A 16764-nucleotide genomic window follows, 5' to 3' on the forward strand; every position below is an offset into this window, starting at 1 on the left:
AGACTGACAGTCACGCCTCAGTGAATTGCATTGATTGTGCCACTTCAGTGGTTTAATGTTACTTCAGATGTGAGAAGTCTGTAATGAAAGCTCAAGCCCATCTTAAAGCTCAGGTGATACTACACCTGTTAACAGAAGATGCAGGAAGGTTTTTCAGTCTGCTGCAGCTGACGAGTGGCCCTTTCCAACATGTTGCACCACTCACTGTGCTGAGGTGGAACGGTCGAGACTTTCAGCCAAAGCCACCGAAGTGCTATTAAAGGGTAAACCAGGACTCAAATCACACAGGGTAGAAAACTGTCTGCACCCCATTCAAATACGCTACATGGACACCTGACCATTGCAGTCATATGAGATGGTTGGTCATCTCATTTTCAAACTTTGCGCATTAATATCCTGCTACAATGGCCTCCCCTCTTATGGGAAGGCCTTCCACAAGATTTTGGAGTGTGACTCGGGAACTTGGTCCCATGCATTGGCTACAGATGTAAAGCTACAAGGACTGGCTTGCAGTCATCTTCCTAACTCGTCCCAGGGGTGTTGGCTGGCGTTGAGGTCAGGCCTCTGAAGGTAGGACAAGTGCATCCACAACAAACGGGGATAACTATTTCTATATGAACCTCACTTTGTGCACAGGGGTGTGTTAAAACCAACAAGGTTATTCCCCAAAGCTGGAAACACACTTGTGTCTTAAATACCTTTATGTGTGGGGAACAATAGGGACTTGGTCCAAACCATGAAAAACAGGCCAAAAGCAGCGTCATTTTGGCTGTATAATGTGCATTTGCACTTATGGCTATGATCTAATCAGTGATGTTAAAGCAGGCATTTTGTTAATGCAATTTGTTAGGAAGCAAATCATGATCATAAAGAATTTTATGTAAGTGAATACCTCAGTTTAAAAATTAGCCATTCCTAAATATTTGATGTTGGAGTTCAAACACCACTGCATTTATAGCACTAAAATGTTTTGATTTGGAAACATCTATCTTCATCTATAAGGTCTGTTTCACATGTTCAGTAGTCTATTTGAATTTCAAACACCCTTTTAAGGTCAAACTTGCTTCATTAGTGACCGTTTTCACACAGCAGTTGAAGGCATCATTTCACCCCGCTCCACAAGAGGGAGACAGAGGTTCGAAAACAAAAACAGACCCAAAAAAAAAAAACACGTGGGCCGAACCGGACGAAACCCAAATGTGCTTCCTCCCTCCTCCGGCTAAACCCCGCCTCCACGCTTCCATGCATTGGCGCGCTTCGGCTCGGTGGCTGTGGCTATCTGCTCCTCCCCGGGTGGTGGTCGTGGTGGACTGACTCTGTAGCGGGCTGCGGGTGAAAACAAAGCAGGCATGAGTGCTGCGGGTAGTGCTCGGTCCGGTCCGGCCGCCGGCCCGGTCCAGCAGGGACTGAAAGAGGCTCTGATCGAGACGCTGACGGCCATCCTGTCCCCGGTTCAAGAAGTGCGCGCCGCCGCGGAGGAGCAGATCAAAGTGCTGGAAGTGACAGAAGGTGAGTGGTGGCAGTTTCTCAACGCTAGTTTGAGGAGGCTTCACGGCGGCTAGCTGCCCGGTTTTCTCCCTCATTAACGGCATTGGCCTCTGCAGAGACGAGCTCCATGCGGACAGCTGTCTCCTGCTTTTACTAGTGCTAACTTCGGCTGTATTTGCTAAGCTGAGAAGTAGCTAAAACGTTAGCCGGGGAACTGTCTTGGCTCCCAGTAGCTAACATTAGGCCACATTTCCAGAAGTTAGTGATGACCAAGTAAGCTTGAAAACGTGTCCTCCTTGCCTGAGCTCATGGGCTGATTTGCCCTGTCTTGCTTAAATTAACGCCATCGTACAAGTCGAGGTTAACGGTGTCACACGAGTATAATCATTTACGTTTGCTCGTCCCTAAGTTCTAGTAAGCACATGGAGACAGTGTGGACCCCGGCCCCAGCAGCACAGCAACAGGGTGGACTCTGCTTTATCCCTCTGCCTCAGTAAAAACAACGTTCAGTTTTGTTTAATTGACATTATGTGTGTGAATTTAGCTAATCTACAGTCACAACTCTTAAGCTAAAGCTACATACACACCGTTTCTGGTCTCGAGCGCAGTGGAATCGAATAACGTCAGTTGGAAACGGGAATGACAGCGACAGACCGAGCACTGTCCACAGCCGTTAGCTGCCATAACCGACTCTTACTAAACCGCTTATGTCCTAAAAGTGACGGTATAAAAGATGTCCACCGACTTCCAGCGCTCAAACTGAGTCTTATTATTAGACGTCTCTCAGGGGCTCTTCCCGTGGATCCCGCCTCACAGGCTGCCAGCTTCCTGCATCATCATCAGGACCGCCAGGAAACACACCAGAGAGGGACAGACAAAGAGGGATAAGTGTCCAAGTTTTTCTTTGTAGTTACTGGAAGGCAGGGCGACAGTGCCCAGAGATCCTGAGACATCATCAGTCCATGCGCACATGAAGTACATGTTACTGGATATGAAGTATTCCAAATATTTTACCTGAACATGTATGTTACTGCAGTAGCTGTCTTCCTCCAGTCCAAGTTGTGTTGACTGAGTTCAAGCTAGTGTGTGCATCCCGTCATTTGAATCGATAGTGTATCAGGACTCACCAGTGTAGTGGCCCCTTGTGTCTGAGGTTTGTGAATAGTTAAAGTACTGTATCCTCTGGGGCGCAAATAAACAACCCATCAACCAGTTTCCCAATTCTGTTTTTATGGCTCTGTGACAGAATTGCTCCGTATTAAGACATGAACCTGACAGAGTACCTTATGTAAACAATTGGTGACATTTGGTGTATTTGGGAAATAGTACCCATTACAAAGCATTGTGTTCTCATGAAGAGCTGAAATAGGACAGAGGGATACAGTACCTAGTGGCGGTGGCTTACTGTATACTCCACTAGACTTCCCATTGTCCTCCGATCCTCGTGCCCCTGGTGAAAGGCTAATTGTGCGCACTGTCTGTCGGCTGCACCGCAGCGTCGCAGCGAGGCCGACCCTTTCCGCTGGCCCCTCTCTAAGGCAGCCACTTTGTAGGATTGTCAGCACTAACATTGTCTTCTGGCGCCTGATGTCACCCTTCATAAAACCCAGTGAGAGAGAGCGGGTTCAGAGCTGAGGTTGATGCTGATCCTGAACTGTGTGTTAATCTCTCTGCATGCCTCTCAGGCCAGGTTCAAACCAGTGCGCTCTGTCACTGTATAACTCTATGGGTTATTGGAATGCTGTTAGCCGTGGAACCAAACTGTGGCATTTACTGTGGAGCAGTTAGCATACGGTGTCATGTTTGTCTGTTCTGCTAATCTGCTGTCCGTTTTGTAAATTTGACATAACGCAGTGCATTAGTGCCAACATGTTTGAAGCAATTCAACGTAAACCTTTTCACGTTTTAACAGGAAGAAAGTCTTTTAACTGAAAACAAATGATTTAGCAACATAAAGGTGTAGTGTACTCAGCAGGATTTTCCTATAAAAACAATGTATACTCTCATAATGTGTGGTGCTTCCTGCCCTCTGCCTGGCTTTCCTTATTTTCGTCTTATCTCGCTGTGGTCTGGACGCCTGTGGCCTGCAACCTCTGAGCAATGGATGTGTAGCCCCCAGCCAATAACAGCGAGATCAGGACTTACAAAACAGTAGCGACCAGGTACCAGATTGTAAGCAGCCAGCATCAAGAGGAAGCTATGGAAACGATGGACGCAGTGCTGAAAACAATTATTTTTTTTTTCTTTTTACAAGCTGTACCTACAATTCCTGTGTAAACAATGAACAAACAGCAACACCTACCACTACAAAAGAACATATATAAAACAAAATGTATTCAAATCAGTGTTCAGTAGATCTTTGGCAGCAGTAACAGCCTGGAGCTTGTGTGGGTAGATCTGTGTTAGCTTTGCATATCAAGACACTGATATTGTGTTTTCGTGTTTATCTGTAAAATCCTCATTATACACCCAGTGTAATTCTGCATCATGGTAGAAAAGCATAACTGTTCAATGTGTGTTCTGAGGTCTCCCTATTTTATTAATGATTTTTTTTTTGTGGATTTGTTCATGCTGTAGAGTTTGGCGTCCACCTTGCAGAGCTCACAGTTGATCCTCAGGGAGCGCTTGCAATCCGTCAGGTGAGCATGAAACAACCAAGGATGTCCAGCCCATACGCATGCATGTCAAATGAGGGTCTCAGATGTTCATTCTGACATAAGTACGCTGTCCGGATTTGTATGCCTGACTGTGATTACCTGCATCACTTGTGTGCAGCTTAACAGATGCCGTCCCTTGTGGCTGTCTTGTTGTCTGTTTGCAGTTAGCATCAGTCATCCTGAAGCAGTATGTGGAGACTCACTGGTGCTCCCAGTCTGAGAAGTTCAGGCCACCTGAAACAACAGAGCAGGTAAACTCTCCTTCCTGAAATACATTTCCTTTGTCTGCTACTTGCAGAAGTCCAACCTCTCAAGGGCATTCTTGCACGCAATTGTAGCCTGACTTCAGGCTTTTTGAGCTGAATGTAGTCAAACTCCTGTGGTCGCCCTCCAGGCTAAAGCCGCCATCAGGGAGCTGCTGCCAAGCGGTCTGCGGGAGGCGATCAGCAAAGTCCGCTCCAGTGTTGCGTACGCTGTGTCAGCCATCGCCCACTGGGACTGGCCCGAGGCCTGGCCGCAGCTCTTCACCCTGCTGATGGAGATGCTGGTTAGCGGAGATGTCAATGCTGTGCACGGGGCCATGAGGGTCCTTACAGGTATGATACACACACACACAATGAAGCTTATGCTTTAGGAAAAAAAAAAGATGTATTTTAAATGTCTTCTTGTTTATGTAATGACTTGTTGTCTGACGTGTTCAGAGTTTACTCGGGAGGTGACAGATACACAGATGCCACTGGTGGCTCCAGTCATCTTACCTGAAATGTACAAGATCTTCACCATGGCTGAGGTATTGCTACAGCTGTTATCTTGCAGTGCAACAGTTCTTTCACATTTCCTGCCTAAGGAGGAATACATTCGCTGTGTTATTAGCATTTCATTTTTCTCTGGATGCACATATTTAGTCAACTGCCCGTAGGAACTGTACTGTTTTAAGTTACATATAATGTCCCTTATTGTCCTGCACTGTGTCTGACATGAAGTTTGGGCTGCCTTTAATGTAAATCTGAACTGTTGCAGGTGTACAGTATCCGTACCCGATCCAGAGCAGTGGAGATATTCACCACCTGTGCCAACCTCATCTGTGCTATCGAAGAGCTTGAGAAGGTGAGAGTCACAACCAGACGTACGGTGGTTTTCGTTCAGATATTATCTGAATAATCGAGTAACAGATTTAGTTTGAGTTAATTATGCAATGGAACATTTTTACTTTTAATGAACTCTCTTTTGCCACAGAAAAAGTGCTAATTCACTTTAAAAGAGATCATTTTTTCAAAAAATGACAGCACAAGGATGTTTGGAGATTTATTTAAATCAGTGTTTGAGGTTGTGCTCATGTTGTGCTGGTTGTGTCAGTATCATGCTTACATTTCTCTTTACTGTACCTCCTCTGTGTGTGCAGGGTGCAGCCAAGGCGTTGATCTTCCCCGTGGTGCAGCAGTTCACAGAGGCGTTTGTGCAGGCTCTGCAGATGCCTGATGGACCCTCGTCTGATAGCGGTCTTAAGATGGAAGTCCTCAAGGTGAGAGACTCTAAGGGCCAAAGAGTGATCGAGTAGCTGTTAACATGGAGGGAAATAAGTAAATCTGTTTCCTTTTTAATAGTTTTGGAACCAAAGGGCCATTATGACATGCAGTAGTTGTTAGTTACATTGTATTTATTCATTCCAGAAACAAGATGAAAGAAGTTTTGATTCAATAGAGAGTTTGTATAGTATCTGCACTTAAGGCTTTAATTGTGTTTCTTCTTCTTCATCAGGCAGTAACAGCGTTGGTGAAGAACTTCCCCAAACCCATGGTCTCCTCCATGCAGCAGATACTACCCATTGTGTGGAATACTCTGACTGAAAGTGCAGCTTTATATCCTTTGCAGCTGTGTGTTAGCTCATATCTTGCTGGGATAAGTACCGCTGTCTGTCTTGTAAACAGCGTTGTTGAGGCCAGTGAGTACGAGTGGCTTCCATGTGAGGTGAGAGAAACATGATTTAACAAGCGGATTTACTTCCTCTGTAAACTCCTAATCCGCTGGTCCACAAAGTGAAGGAGAAAGGAACTGCTTTTTTAGTTGAGTATTCCTTAACCAGATGTTCACTTATGTGCGGACAGAAGTCAACTACACAGAGGAAGTGGACGACCCCGTGGACTCAGATGGTGAGCAGAATTCACATCATCTTAACCACTTTTTTTTTTTTAATCGTCTTATAACACAGCTTTGAAAGTTTCATTGTCAAAGCACCTTTCTAACAGTCTGCTGGTGTGATTGGCTCTCTTTTGCAGGCGAGGTTTTGGGTTTTGAGAATCTGGTCTTCAGCATCTTTGAGTTTGTCCACACGCTGCTGGAGAACAACAAGTTCAAGAGCACGGTGAAGAAAGCGCTGCCCGAACTCATCTACTACATCATCCTGTACATGCAGATCACGGAGGACCAGGTGAGCAATGGCCTGAACACATGAGGCTGAACTGGCTGTCGGGTGTGTGGGTGCACACGTGGACGTGGAGGTGTGTGTGAATACAGCATGGTGTTGAGCCTGATTGTTCGCTCTTTGTTTCTTCAGATCAAAGTGTGGACGGCGAACCCTCAGCAGTTTGTAGAGGATGAGGATGATGACACCTTCTCCTACTCTGTCAGGATCTCTGCTCAGGACCTGCTGCTGGTGAGATAAAAACATCCTATTGTAAAGTCAGAAAAAATCAGTCAGCCTTAAAAGTAATGTGAGGCTGCTTTTTACACCTGACCTGGTTTGGCTCAGTCGAGCTCTGGTGCATAATTGTATTTATTTGGGCTGTTCTAGAAACTGTGGTGACCCACTGCAGGACAGTACGACTTAAAAACTGTGATTTAATCCGTCCGCTGATTTTAAAGTCTTAATAGAAAACAGTCTCCTGATCTGTACAAACAGTGTGTAGCCTGTATTTAAGTGATTTTGTTAGCATAGTAAAATGGAGGCTATGTGCGTCAGGGTGTGATTAATAGGAAAGTGAAAAGGATTTAAAGCAGAGGTGTGTTGAGCTTGTGTCACAGTGAAAGATGAGGGAAACGACTCTTTTTAAATGTCCGCGCTGGCGACAGCTGTGGCTGAAGGCTTAATGTTTTCAGGTCGCCTGTCCATCCCAGTCTTGTGAACACACTATCTCAGGAACGCCTTGAGGGACTTTCTTGAAATTTGGTACAAACTGAAACTGTGCTGATTGTTCAGATCTTCTGTGCTGTTGGGTTGAAGATGTGTTTGAAGCATCCAGGTTTTACAGTGTGTAGCTTCTTTGCAGCAACATCCATGTTTGAAGCGTTGTAGTCACCACAGGCTCATTGGTGATTATTGCTGCACCATGTGATGAAGCTCTCTGTCAGTCCTCTGTCCTCCTCTGTAATAATAGTCTCTAAGTGAGAACCAAAACAATGCACTTAATACCTTTGAATAAATTCCTTAGAAGTCTTCACCGCATATATTATCAGAGTCTGGACAGACATGGATGGAAATGTGACTTGACTGGCAGAAGAAAACAACCGCAAGGCAGTAATTCTAGTTTCAGTGATATTTTGCTAAGTCAGGTCTGCAGAGGTTGGGAGGGCATTCATGCCTGCTGGGCGACTGTTTCTACACACAGTGCCGGGGAAACGCACCTCCTTGCTCTCCTTTTTCGTCTCCTACGCACACAGCCTCCGCAAACACTCAAGGCATCTGTTATACCACGTTGCCCTAGTCCTTGAAAAGGACTGGAAATGGTTGTTTGCTTATGAACAGATATTTTCTATGCAGTGTTGAGTCATAGGAATGCTGAGCAGTGCGGTCACGTGGAAAACAGGGGTCAGAAATGTCCAGCATGTATAAGTTTGCTCTGGTTTCATCGCAGCTCTGCTCATCAGCTCACTTCGTAGCCTCTGGACCATCATGAGTGTGTGTATAATGATGGTAACCTTTGACCTCTGCTTGCAGGCCGTTGCTACAGAGTTTCAGAATGAGAGCGCAGCAGCACTGGCAGCGGCAGCAACCAAACACCTCCAGGAGGCAGAGCAGGCCAAGAACAGCGGCAATGAGCACTGGTGAGGAGAAACACTGCATCCCAGCGTCTGATCTTAAAGCTCTGTCGAATTCGAACCACATTCCTGCTGTAATATAGATCGCCTTTAAGTCAGTAAAGTATTTTTCTTTATTTATTTTTTTAACCAGGTGGAAGATCCATGAAGCCTGTATGTTGGCCCTCGGCTCTGTCAAAACTATCATCACAGAGAACGTGAAGAATGGTCGCATCCAGTTTGACATGCATGGTTTCCTGGCCAGTGTTATCCTCGCCGATCTCAACCTGGCTGGTAAGTCCTAAACTGACCCTTCGCTTGTACAGACATCAAATTACTTCCTCTGTAACTGACTCAGTGCCCCATGAGGAATCACTATAAACAATAAAGGGATTAAATTATTGAATTAAAATGCGAAATAAAGGCCTTTCTGTTGTTTCTCTCGCCCTGTTCTTCCCTGCTGCCTCTTGATCTCGTTTTCTTGACCAGCGGCGTCTCCGTTCCTGCTCGGCCGAGCTCTGTGGGCGGCCAGTCGCTTCACGGCAGCCATGTCTCCTGAGCTCATCCAGCAGTTCCTCCAGGCCACCGTCAGCGGCCTCCACGACAGCCAGCCACCCTCCGTCCGCATCTCCGCGGTCAGGGCCATCTGGGGGTGAGCAAGCCGTTTACATTCAGTGTTTTGCATTTATAGGAGACGTTTGATACTTTTATTCTCTTAACCTCAGTTGTTAGATCTCAATTAACAATCGTCACAGATACAAACATTAAAATTGAAGCTTCCAATAAGCATGTCCAGAACTTGAGGGTGTCATTTAATGATAATAAAGACATAAAGATGATTGGTTATCCTCTGTTCACTGTCCTTGTCATTCTGCAGGTACTGTGATCAGCTGAAGCTGTCAGAGAGCACCCACGTCCTTCAGCCCTTCCTCCCCAGCATCCTCGAGGGACTGGTCCAACTGGCCGCCCAGTTCAGCTCAGAGGTGCTCACCCTCGTCATGGAGACTCTGTGCATCGTCTGCACCGTCGACCCGGCCTTCACCACCAGCGCCGAGAACAAGATCTGTCCCCTCACCATTGCTATTTTCCTTAAATATAACAATGGTACTGCTGTAGCTCCCTTAACCGCATCCTCTGTCAGACTAATACTGTGTCCACACAGACTATAGTTTATGTTTTTGCTCTTATCTTTTATGGTTAAATAGAGAAAACATTGTCAACATTTCTGACTTAAAACATCTTGTCAGCTTGTCTCTAATACTTGGACATGGATAAACTGGACTCAGTGTTTTCCAGAGAAGACCTAGACATGTTAAGTTTAGAGGCACGTAGGTTTGATTTGTCTCTAATCTCTTCTCAGGCCCTGTCTCCTCTCTTCTCCTCAGACCCTGTTGTGGCGTCCCTGGCTCAGGACATCTTTAAGGAACTGGCCCAGATCGAAGGCTGCCAGGGCCCCATGCATATGCGTCTCATCCCGACGCTGGTCAGCATCATGCAGGCTCCCCCTGACAAGATTCCCTCTGGACTCTGTGCTGTAAGTGGACAGAGCCACAGAAAGATGCAGAGAAGCCATTAAATTTTGTAACAGATCTGAATCACAAACACACAAATTATCTTTCACCTTCACTGACACTGTGACAGTGTGTTTGGGCCTGGTGTGATCAGTGCCATACATCTTAAAATCCAGGTTCAGTAATGACAGGAGATACTTGTCGTGTTTAAAGCTGTCACCTCAGTCATCAAGCACACAGTCAGAGACAATGTAACTTCTGTGTAGTTAAAACTTTTCTTTTGCTTTTATATGAAGACGAAAGCAGTATTGGGAAGCAGTGTGACAAACTGTTTTGAACTCTGCTATGTCATACTTGTGTTATGCTTCCTTTGCCTTTTCTTATGATTTATATGCTGGTGTTATTCATAATCTGGTTGAATAATTTCAGTCAGCAACCAAATGAGCAATCAACCACAGCAAGTAATCACTTTTTCAGACGTTAAAAACAGAATTTGTCCACTTGTCTTCTCTGTCCGTACCTCAGACGTCCATAGACATCCTCACCACAGTCGTCCGAAACACCAAGCCTCCTCTCTCAGAGATGCTGGTCTGCCAGGCGTTCCCTGTGGTGGCTCAGTGCACCTTACGCACCGATGACAACACGATAATGCAGGTAAACCAAAGTTTTGTAATGTAAGGAGTAAGTATTTGATTTTAAACTATAGTTTGTTGTACTGTGTTTAATCTTTTCCATACTTAACTTGTACTTCTGCTGTTTCGCCACCTCCCTCCTCTCTCCAGAACGGCGGCGAGTGTCTGCGGGCGTACGTCTCCGTCGCCCTCGAGCAGATCGCTCAGTGGAGGGACGAGCAGGGGAACAGCGGCCTCTGGTACGTCATGCAGGTGGTCAACCAGCTGCTGGACCCCCGGACCTCTGAGTTCACGGCTGCCTTCGTGGGCCGGTTGGTGTCCACTCTGATCTCTCGGGCGGGAACCGAGCTCGGAGAACAGCTGGACCAGATCCTCCGAGCGATTCTGAGCAAGATGCAGCAAGCTGAGACTCTGAGTGTCATGCAGGTAGGGGGGCGAAGGCGATGTGTGGCTGAACCATCAGACCTGTGTGTGTGTGTGTGTGTGTGTGTGTGTGTGTGTGTGTGTGTGTGTGTGAGAGAGAGATAACCTGGTCTTTATCTGTTGATGATGAATTTACCTTCACTTCTTGGTTATTTCTCCTTCCCTCCTCCTCCATCTGTAGTCTCTGATCATGGTGTTCGCCCACCTGGTTCACTCCCAGCTGGAGCCTCTGTTGGAGTTCCTGTGCAGTCTGCCCGGACCAACGGGGAAACCTGCTCTGGAGTTCGTCATGACAGAGTGGATGAGCAGGCAGCACCTCTTCTACGGGCAGTACGAGGGGAAAGTCAGGTCAGACAACATTTTCATCAGTCATTTACATCTGTAAGTAATAATTTTAGAGCTTTGAATAACGTTGAGTTGAAGTCATGCTCGCCTGCATCACCAATAAGAAAAAAAAAAGCACCAGTAGTTCAGAGCCATGTTCAGTGTGGGCAAAGATATTAAAAAAATAATATTTATTTTTAGTTTATTAATTTGGTTATTGTTGCCTTTTGGCTTCTGCAACCATATAAACACACACACACACACACACAAAAACAAAACCTGTGAAAGAGAAAAAGTTATTTATTGTCTGCAGGTGGCACAAGCCAAATTGTAGCCACAATCCTTTTATTGCCTGTAGATGGCGACATCAGTGCGTCTACACCTGTTGCTGGTACCTGCCAACAGGTGGAAAAAGTTCCTCTGCCAGAATTCTTCAAGGAAAGTGTTCAGAATAAGGGGTGGGGGCGCTGAGGCTTTGTGACTTTCCAAAGCTGTTATTCACACCCACTTCACTCCCTGATTGGCCAGCTGTGTGTGGGCAGCATTTCAGCTCTCTGGAACTTTTTTCTTTCCTTACTCAACAGTTTCTGTCATTTTCCATTGTGTACTATTGAGTACAACACTATAAATACCACCAAATCCCCAAATTTACACAATTATGTCATCTTCCACGTTAAGTGACAGCTTCTGCTTCCAGTATGGCTCTAAAACAGAGTTGTGCTTATGGCAGGAGCTGAAATAGCTCAGTTTGAGATATGTCATGAAAAGCCTCCTCACAAACCTTGGTTTTCTCTGCCCTCGCCTCATATCTCAAACTTTTGTCATCTTTGTTTTCCCTTCCCTGCAGCACGGTGGCGCTCTGTAAGCTGCTGCAGCACGGCCTCAACACTGACGACAAGCGTCTCCAGGACATCGTGGTGAAGGGAGAAGAGATCTACAGCCCCGAGGACGGCATCCGCACACGCTCCAAATCTGCCAAGAGTAAGGGCCAAATAAGCTTGATATAGCTGAATCTCTAAGTGTATGACCATAAACGCCTCATGGGTATTCTTTACGAGCCTTCTGAGGTTGCAGCGATCACTTTACGTCCGTACAGCGAAATCAGGAGATTTTTCTCCTCCGCAGACCCAGAGAGGTGGACCAACATTCCTTTGCTAGTGAAGATCTTTAAATTGATCATCAATGAGCTGTCGACGGTGGTGGAGGCAAACGCCAGCAGGACGAATGCAGCGGACTGGAGCCAAGGTGAACTGAAATAAAACAAATGCTCCTGCACCACATGTAAAACAGTGATAATTCGTAATTTGCTAGTCAGTTTGACACAATTATCTATTTGAGAATCAGCTGGGTCGCATAATATTTACTGCATGTCACTGCACTGTGCTGACTTGATGAAAGACTGCGGATCTGTTGTATTTCTCTGTATTTCTAATGTATTTTTCGCCTGCAAGCTAAAGAATACGACGGCAGACATTTCAGTCACGAGCTGCTGTGTGTCTCAGATTCCAGTGGTATGTGGGAGGACAATGAGGCGGACGAGGGGGAAGATGATGAGGAGGAGGACGAAGGGCTTGCAGGGCAGCTGCTTTCTGATCTCATCGCATCCAACAAATATGGTACTCGTATGTCCCCGGTGCCTCAGCTATTCCTGCAGCTTGTCTTCTTGGTGTTACCGTAGCAGCTTGTGTCAGGTTACTGAGTTTCCGTATCCTGGTGTGTTCCTGTCTCACAGATGATGATTATTACGAGGATGATGAGGAGGATGATCCAGATGCCTTGAAAGACCCCATTTATCTGATTGATCTGCAGGTACAACTACTCTAAACTTATAGATCCACATGTTTCATGACACATTTCCATCAAACCTTAATGGGATATTTTCATGTTGACCAGCCCCATTTGCAGAGATGTGTGTGAGGTGTTAAATGACCAAATAACAGTTTCTGTGGGCATTAAATGTAATATACAGTATACAAGTGAGCTGGCCAAAGAATATAAAGCCTTTTGGTCTATCGTGCATAAAAATGCATGGACATCTAATTGTTGTAAACGTAATGAAACATAGGAGATGTAAAATCAGTAACAACCAGTTGAGATGCTAATCCTTTTTGACGGATACTCAACAGAAGACAGTATAAAGACAATGCATTTAATGTTTTACCTCGCCTCCTCACCACTTTGTGAACACATGATCGGATAAAGGATATTAGCATGAGCTCAGGAACAGTTTGTAAAACCGTTGTCAGTAAACACAGTTTGGTTGTGAATGATTGGATTTTGTTTTTATTTACGTTTTGCTCAGCGTCCTGACTTCTTTGGACTCAGGGCTGTTTGTTATTGTGGAACATCTGAGGTCTTTTGAAAGTCGCTGTTCGTGTTTTCTGGGCCGAGCCGGCCCTTCAGACTGGCTGCTGCCGTCGCTGCGAGATGCAGCCATCGTCGACAGCGTCAGAGTGTTTTCAGTGTCAAATCAGATCAGACGATGCTCCAGTTATAAAGGGGCTTTAGGGTGAAATGGTGCCAGGCTGGTTGGATTAGAAGCACAGAGTTTGCACTAACCCAACCGCTGATGAATAATAGTCAGTTAATGGTGCAGCATGCACACACACGCTCAGACAGGTGAATACTAAGTGTAAACTTCAATCACAGCCACATGCAGCTCTCTCATCAGTAATGAACACATTGGGTTTGGTTTCAGATTTTAAATCATGGAGCTATGATGCAGCCAAACCAAGGTCAGAGTGAACATGATGAAACCATCAGATTTTTACAGCTTTTTGGGCAAAACACCTGCACCACCTTCTCTCTGCACGTTCAAAACACACACATGCAGCTAAACATGGACTGTGTGTCCTGATTAGACATCAGGCTGCAGGTGGAGACAGACTGAACACACACACACTGATCAGCTGACTCCCCTGAAGTCACGAAGGTCCCATAAACCGCTGCAGGCCTGCACATGGTGTTAATAATCACATCACAGTTCACCAAACTGTCAGTTTTAGACCGAAAATAGTTTATTTTTCAGTGCATGTTTCTGTTTTAATAGCTCAGTTTTCAACATGTAGACATTTTTACACGTCGTGCAAAAACATCTGCGCTCTGATTGGCCTGTTAAAGAGAATTTCCCTACAGAGAGTTTTTAACCTTTGACCTGTGCTGTGTGGTCCATCTCTTCCCAGGCCTACCTGACAGACTTCCTGACTCAGTTCGCCCAGCAGCCGTGTTACAGCATGTTCTCAGGCCACCTCAACAGCACCGAGAGACAAACCCTGCAGTCTATAGGCCTCTAGCCCGCCGTCTGCCGCTCCGCCACATCTTCTTCCATGTTACCGCGCCCTCTCTTCTGTCGCCCCATCACTTCTGCTCTCATGACGAATTTACAACATAGCAAAGAAAAGGGAGAACAAAGCTCGGGGTGATGGGCCCGCCGGAGGACGGGATGGACACGCACTTACCTGTAACTCCCCTCTCTCTGCGCACTCGTGACGGGATGAAGGACTTTGCAGATGTTAAACTGACGAAGATGAAGAGGTGAGACTGCCCAGGTCTGTTCCTGCAGAAGGTCAGAGGACTCGCCATTTTAGGGTCATTTCAGACGGGACGAGAGGATTGAGTAAAAAGGTTGAGGCCTCGCAGTGGGACAGGTGAATCACGAGATATGAACGGACTATTTTTCCATGTCCTATTTGTAACTTAGCCCGTAATTTTTGTGTTGTAAACAGAGTAAAACACAACATGGAAAACATTTCCGTGAGACTTTACATTGATTGAAGGAAAGTCCAAAAAAAAAAAAAAAAAAAAAACCCCAAAACATCCCGATGTTTGGAGAGGAACATTTGGCGGCCTTATACTCCAGAACACGTCGACTGCTTCTGAGCGGAAACGAAAAGCTCTTTGACCAGCTGTCATGTCCCAGCGTACGGTGGGTTTTTGGGAATTCGCACTGTTACATGGTGATTCACAGCCTTGTCATTTCCTTGTACCCACTGAAAGTTGGGATGGAAAAATTTCTAAATAAAAGTCTTGAAAGGACCACATTTCTAGATTGATTTCCCTGTGAAACTGATGAATGGATTACTTCCACTCGCTCACTCCTCCTGCTGCCTCAGACTGACTCCTTCCTGAGCTGCATTTTTATTATCGGCGTATTTACAGATCTCTGCTCTCTTCAAAGTCGCTGTACACGGCCAAGCTGTTGCTGCATCTTTCTCAGTAACCCTCAACAATGACGGCTCAAATCGAATATTCTGACAGAATTAACTCGTTTTGGATGCACATCGTTTTAAATCTGACAATCCAGCATTTAGAGATGTTTACGTCTGAAGCCACAAGAACTCTGTGTTCAGTTTAATTGTCATGTGTTGTTACCACTTGACCTATTTAGCATTTCTAAGCAGCATGTAAGCTTTTGCTGTAGCTATAAGCAGACAAAAGGGACATTTATTAGTGTTTATTAATGAACATTTTAGATCACACCTGTGTTTTACTTTATTGTCATGTGTTTCTACACCAGCCTGCACCTTGAGGAGCCCGCAGGAGGAGTTCAAGTCATTGACAAATACATTTTTATACACTTAAATCTGCTTACAGCTACTTTAGTGTGTTATTAACCATTTATTAAATGTTTATTTACTGCTCATGAACACTAAATGGGAGGACTTGAAGTGTTTTATGTCCAGGTGTGATGTGTCCTTGAGACAAATGATGAAAATAACCCCTCAGAACAGGACAGGGTGCTGATACTTGTGTTTACTGATGAAGGTGTTTTAAACTTGAACATAATGCTGTATTTTGTCATGCTGGAGGCAGGGGGCTGTTAATCTTTAAGGTGTAAATTACCTTAGAAATAAAGGGGTCTCTTTAAGTCTCCACTTTAATGGTAAATATGAGTATAATATCCTAAACGCTTAATGTTTTATGAGAACGTTTGTGAGCAGAAAGCACAAAATTACATGACACACTGAACATAAACTGTAGAGCTTGGTGTGGTGAGACGTGCCTGAGACAATGCTGCCTCAAGACTGGACATGATGTGAAACCTGAAGTGAACCTCATCAGGTTCAATCTGATAATCTCCCCGAACAATAAAAAACACGTAGCACAGAGTCGGACCGCCTTGCTGCATCCATAGATCCTCCGTAAATCATAACGGCCTACAACCCACAGTGTGACGGAGTTAATAAAACCAAAGGGTTTACAAGCAGTTTAAAACACCCACACAAGTGATTTCACTTGTTCTGGCTAATTATACCTCTTAGGTCCAAACTGGAGGAGCGATGCCATAATTATGTGAAGTCACCTGCTTTATTACAGGCAGCAGCAGTAGTATCAGGAATATTAACATCTATATACAGTATATACAGCATGCAGGATTAATAGATGGGTGATGTGCACCTCTTTGAGCACAGTGTGTATTTTAAACCAAAGACATGATGGAAAGTTTTAAAGGTGTAACGTCTGCAACAGGTGACATAAAACTACACGCTCACACAGACCTCAGAGGAGGTCTAATCAGGCACTTTAACAACGTTTATTTATTTATGCTCTACCTCCTAATTTTAGTTGTTGATTATACAGTTTTTTATTTTTAGATGAGGGCACCAACAGACAGCAGGCTGCAGATTCCCCACAAGGGGGCGATGTTAACAGCTTTTCTTTGCATTCGCTGTTAATCCCAAATACAGAGATGAGGGGACTGAAAGGCAGCTGGAG

At 45.2% G+C, this 16764-nt stretch overlaps 1 protein-coding gene across 1 annotated transcript; it reads left to right on the forward strand.

The window, feature by feature from the left end:
- Positions 1–1206: 1206 nt before the first annotated feature.
- ipo9 (importin 9) lies at positions 1207–14857 on the forward strand. The gene is made up of 24 exons (XM_076740606.1): positions 1207–1509; positions 4066–4127; positions 4310–4396; positions 4540–4741; positions 4847–4935; positions 5166–5252; positions 5548–5667; positions 5904–6004; positions 6237–6295; positions 6422–6573; positions 6700–6798; positions 8080–8186; positions 8314–8453; positions 8649–8811; positions 9037–9263; positions 9545–9693; positions 10196–10324; positions 10453–10728; positions 10907–11073; positions 11897–12030; positions 12175–12294; positions 12552–12665; positions 12782–12858; positions 14232–14857. The coding sequence occupies exons 1-24, from the start codon at positions 1350–1352 to the stop codon at positions 14340–14342; spliced, it is 3132 nt and encodes a 1043-aa protein (XP_076596721.1). The 5' UTR covers positions 1207–1349; the 3' UTR covers positions 14343–14857.
- Positions 14858–16764: the final 1907 nt, after the last annotated feature.

Source organism: Chaetodon auriga, chromosome 2, assembly GCF_051107435.1.
Source record: "Chaetodon auriga isolate fChaAug3 chromosome 2, fChaAug3.hap1, whole genome shotgun sequence".
Classification (NCBI taxonomy): Eukaryota; Metazoa; Chordata; class Actinopteri; order Chaetodontiformes; family Chaetodontidae; genus Chaetodon; species Chaetodon auriga.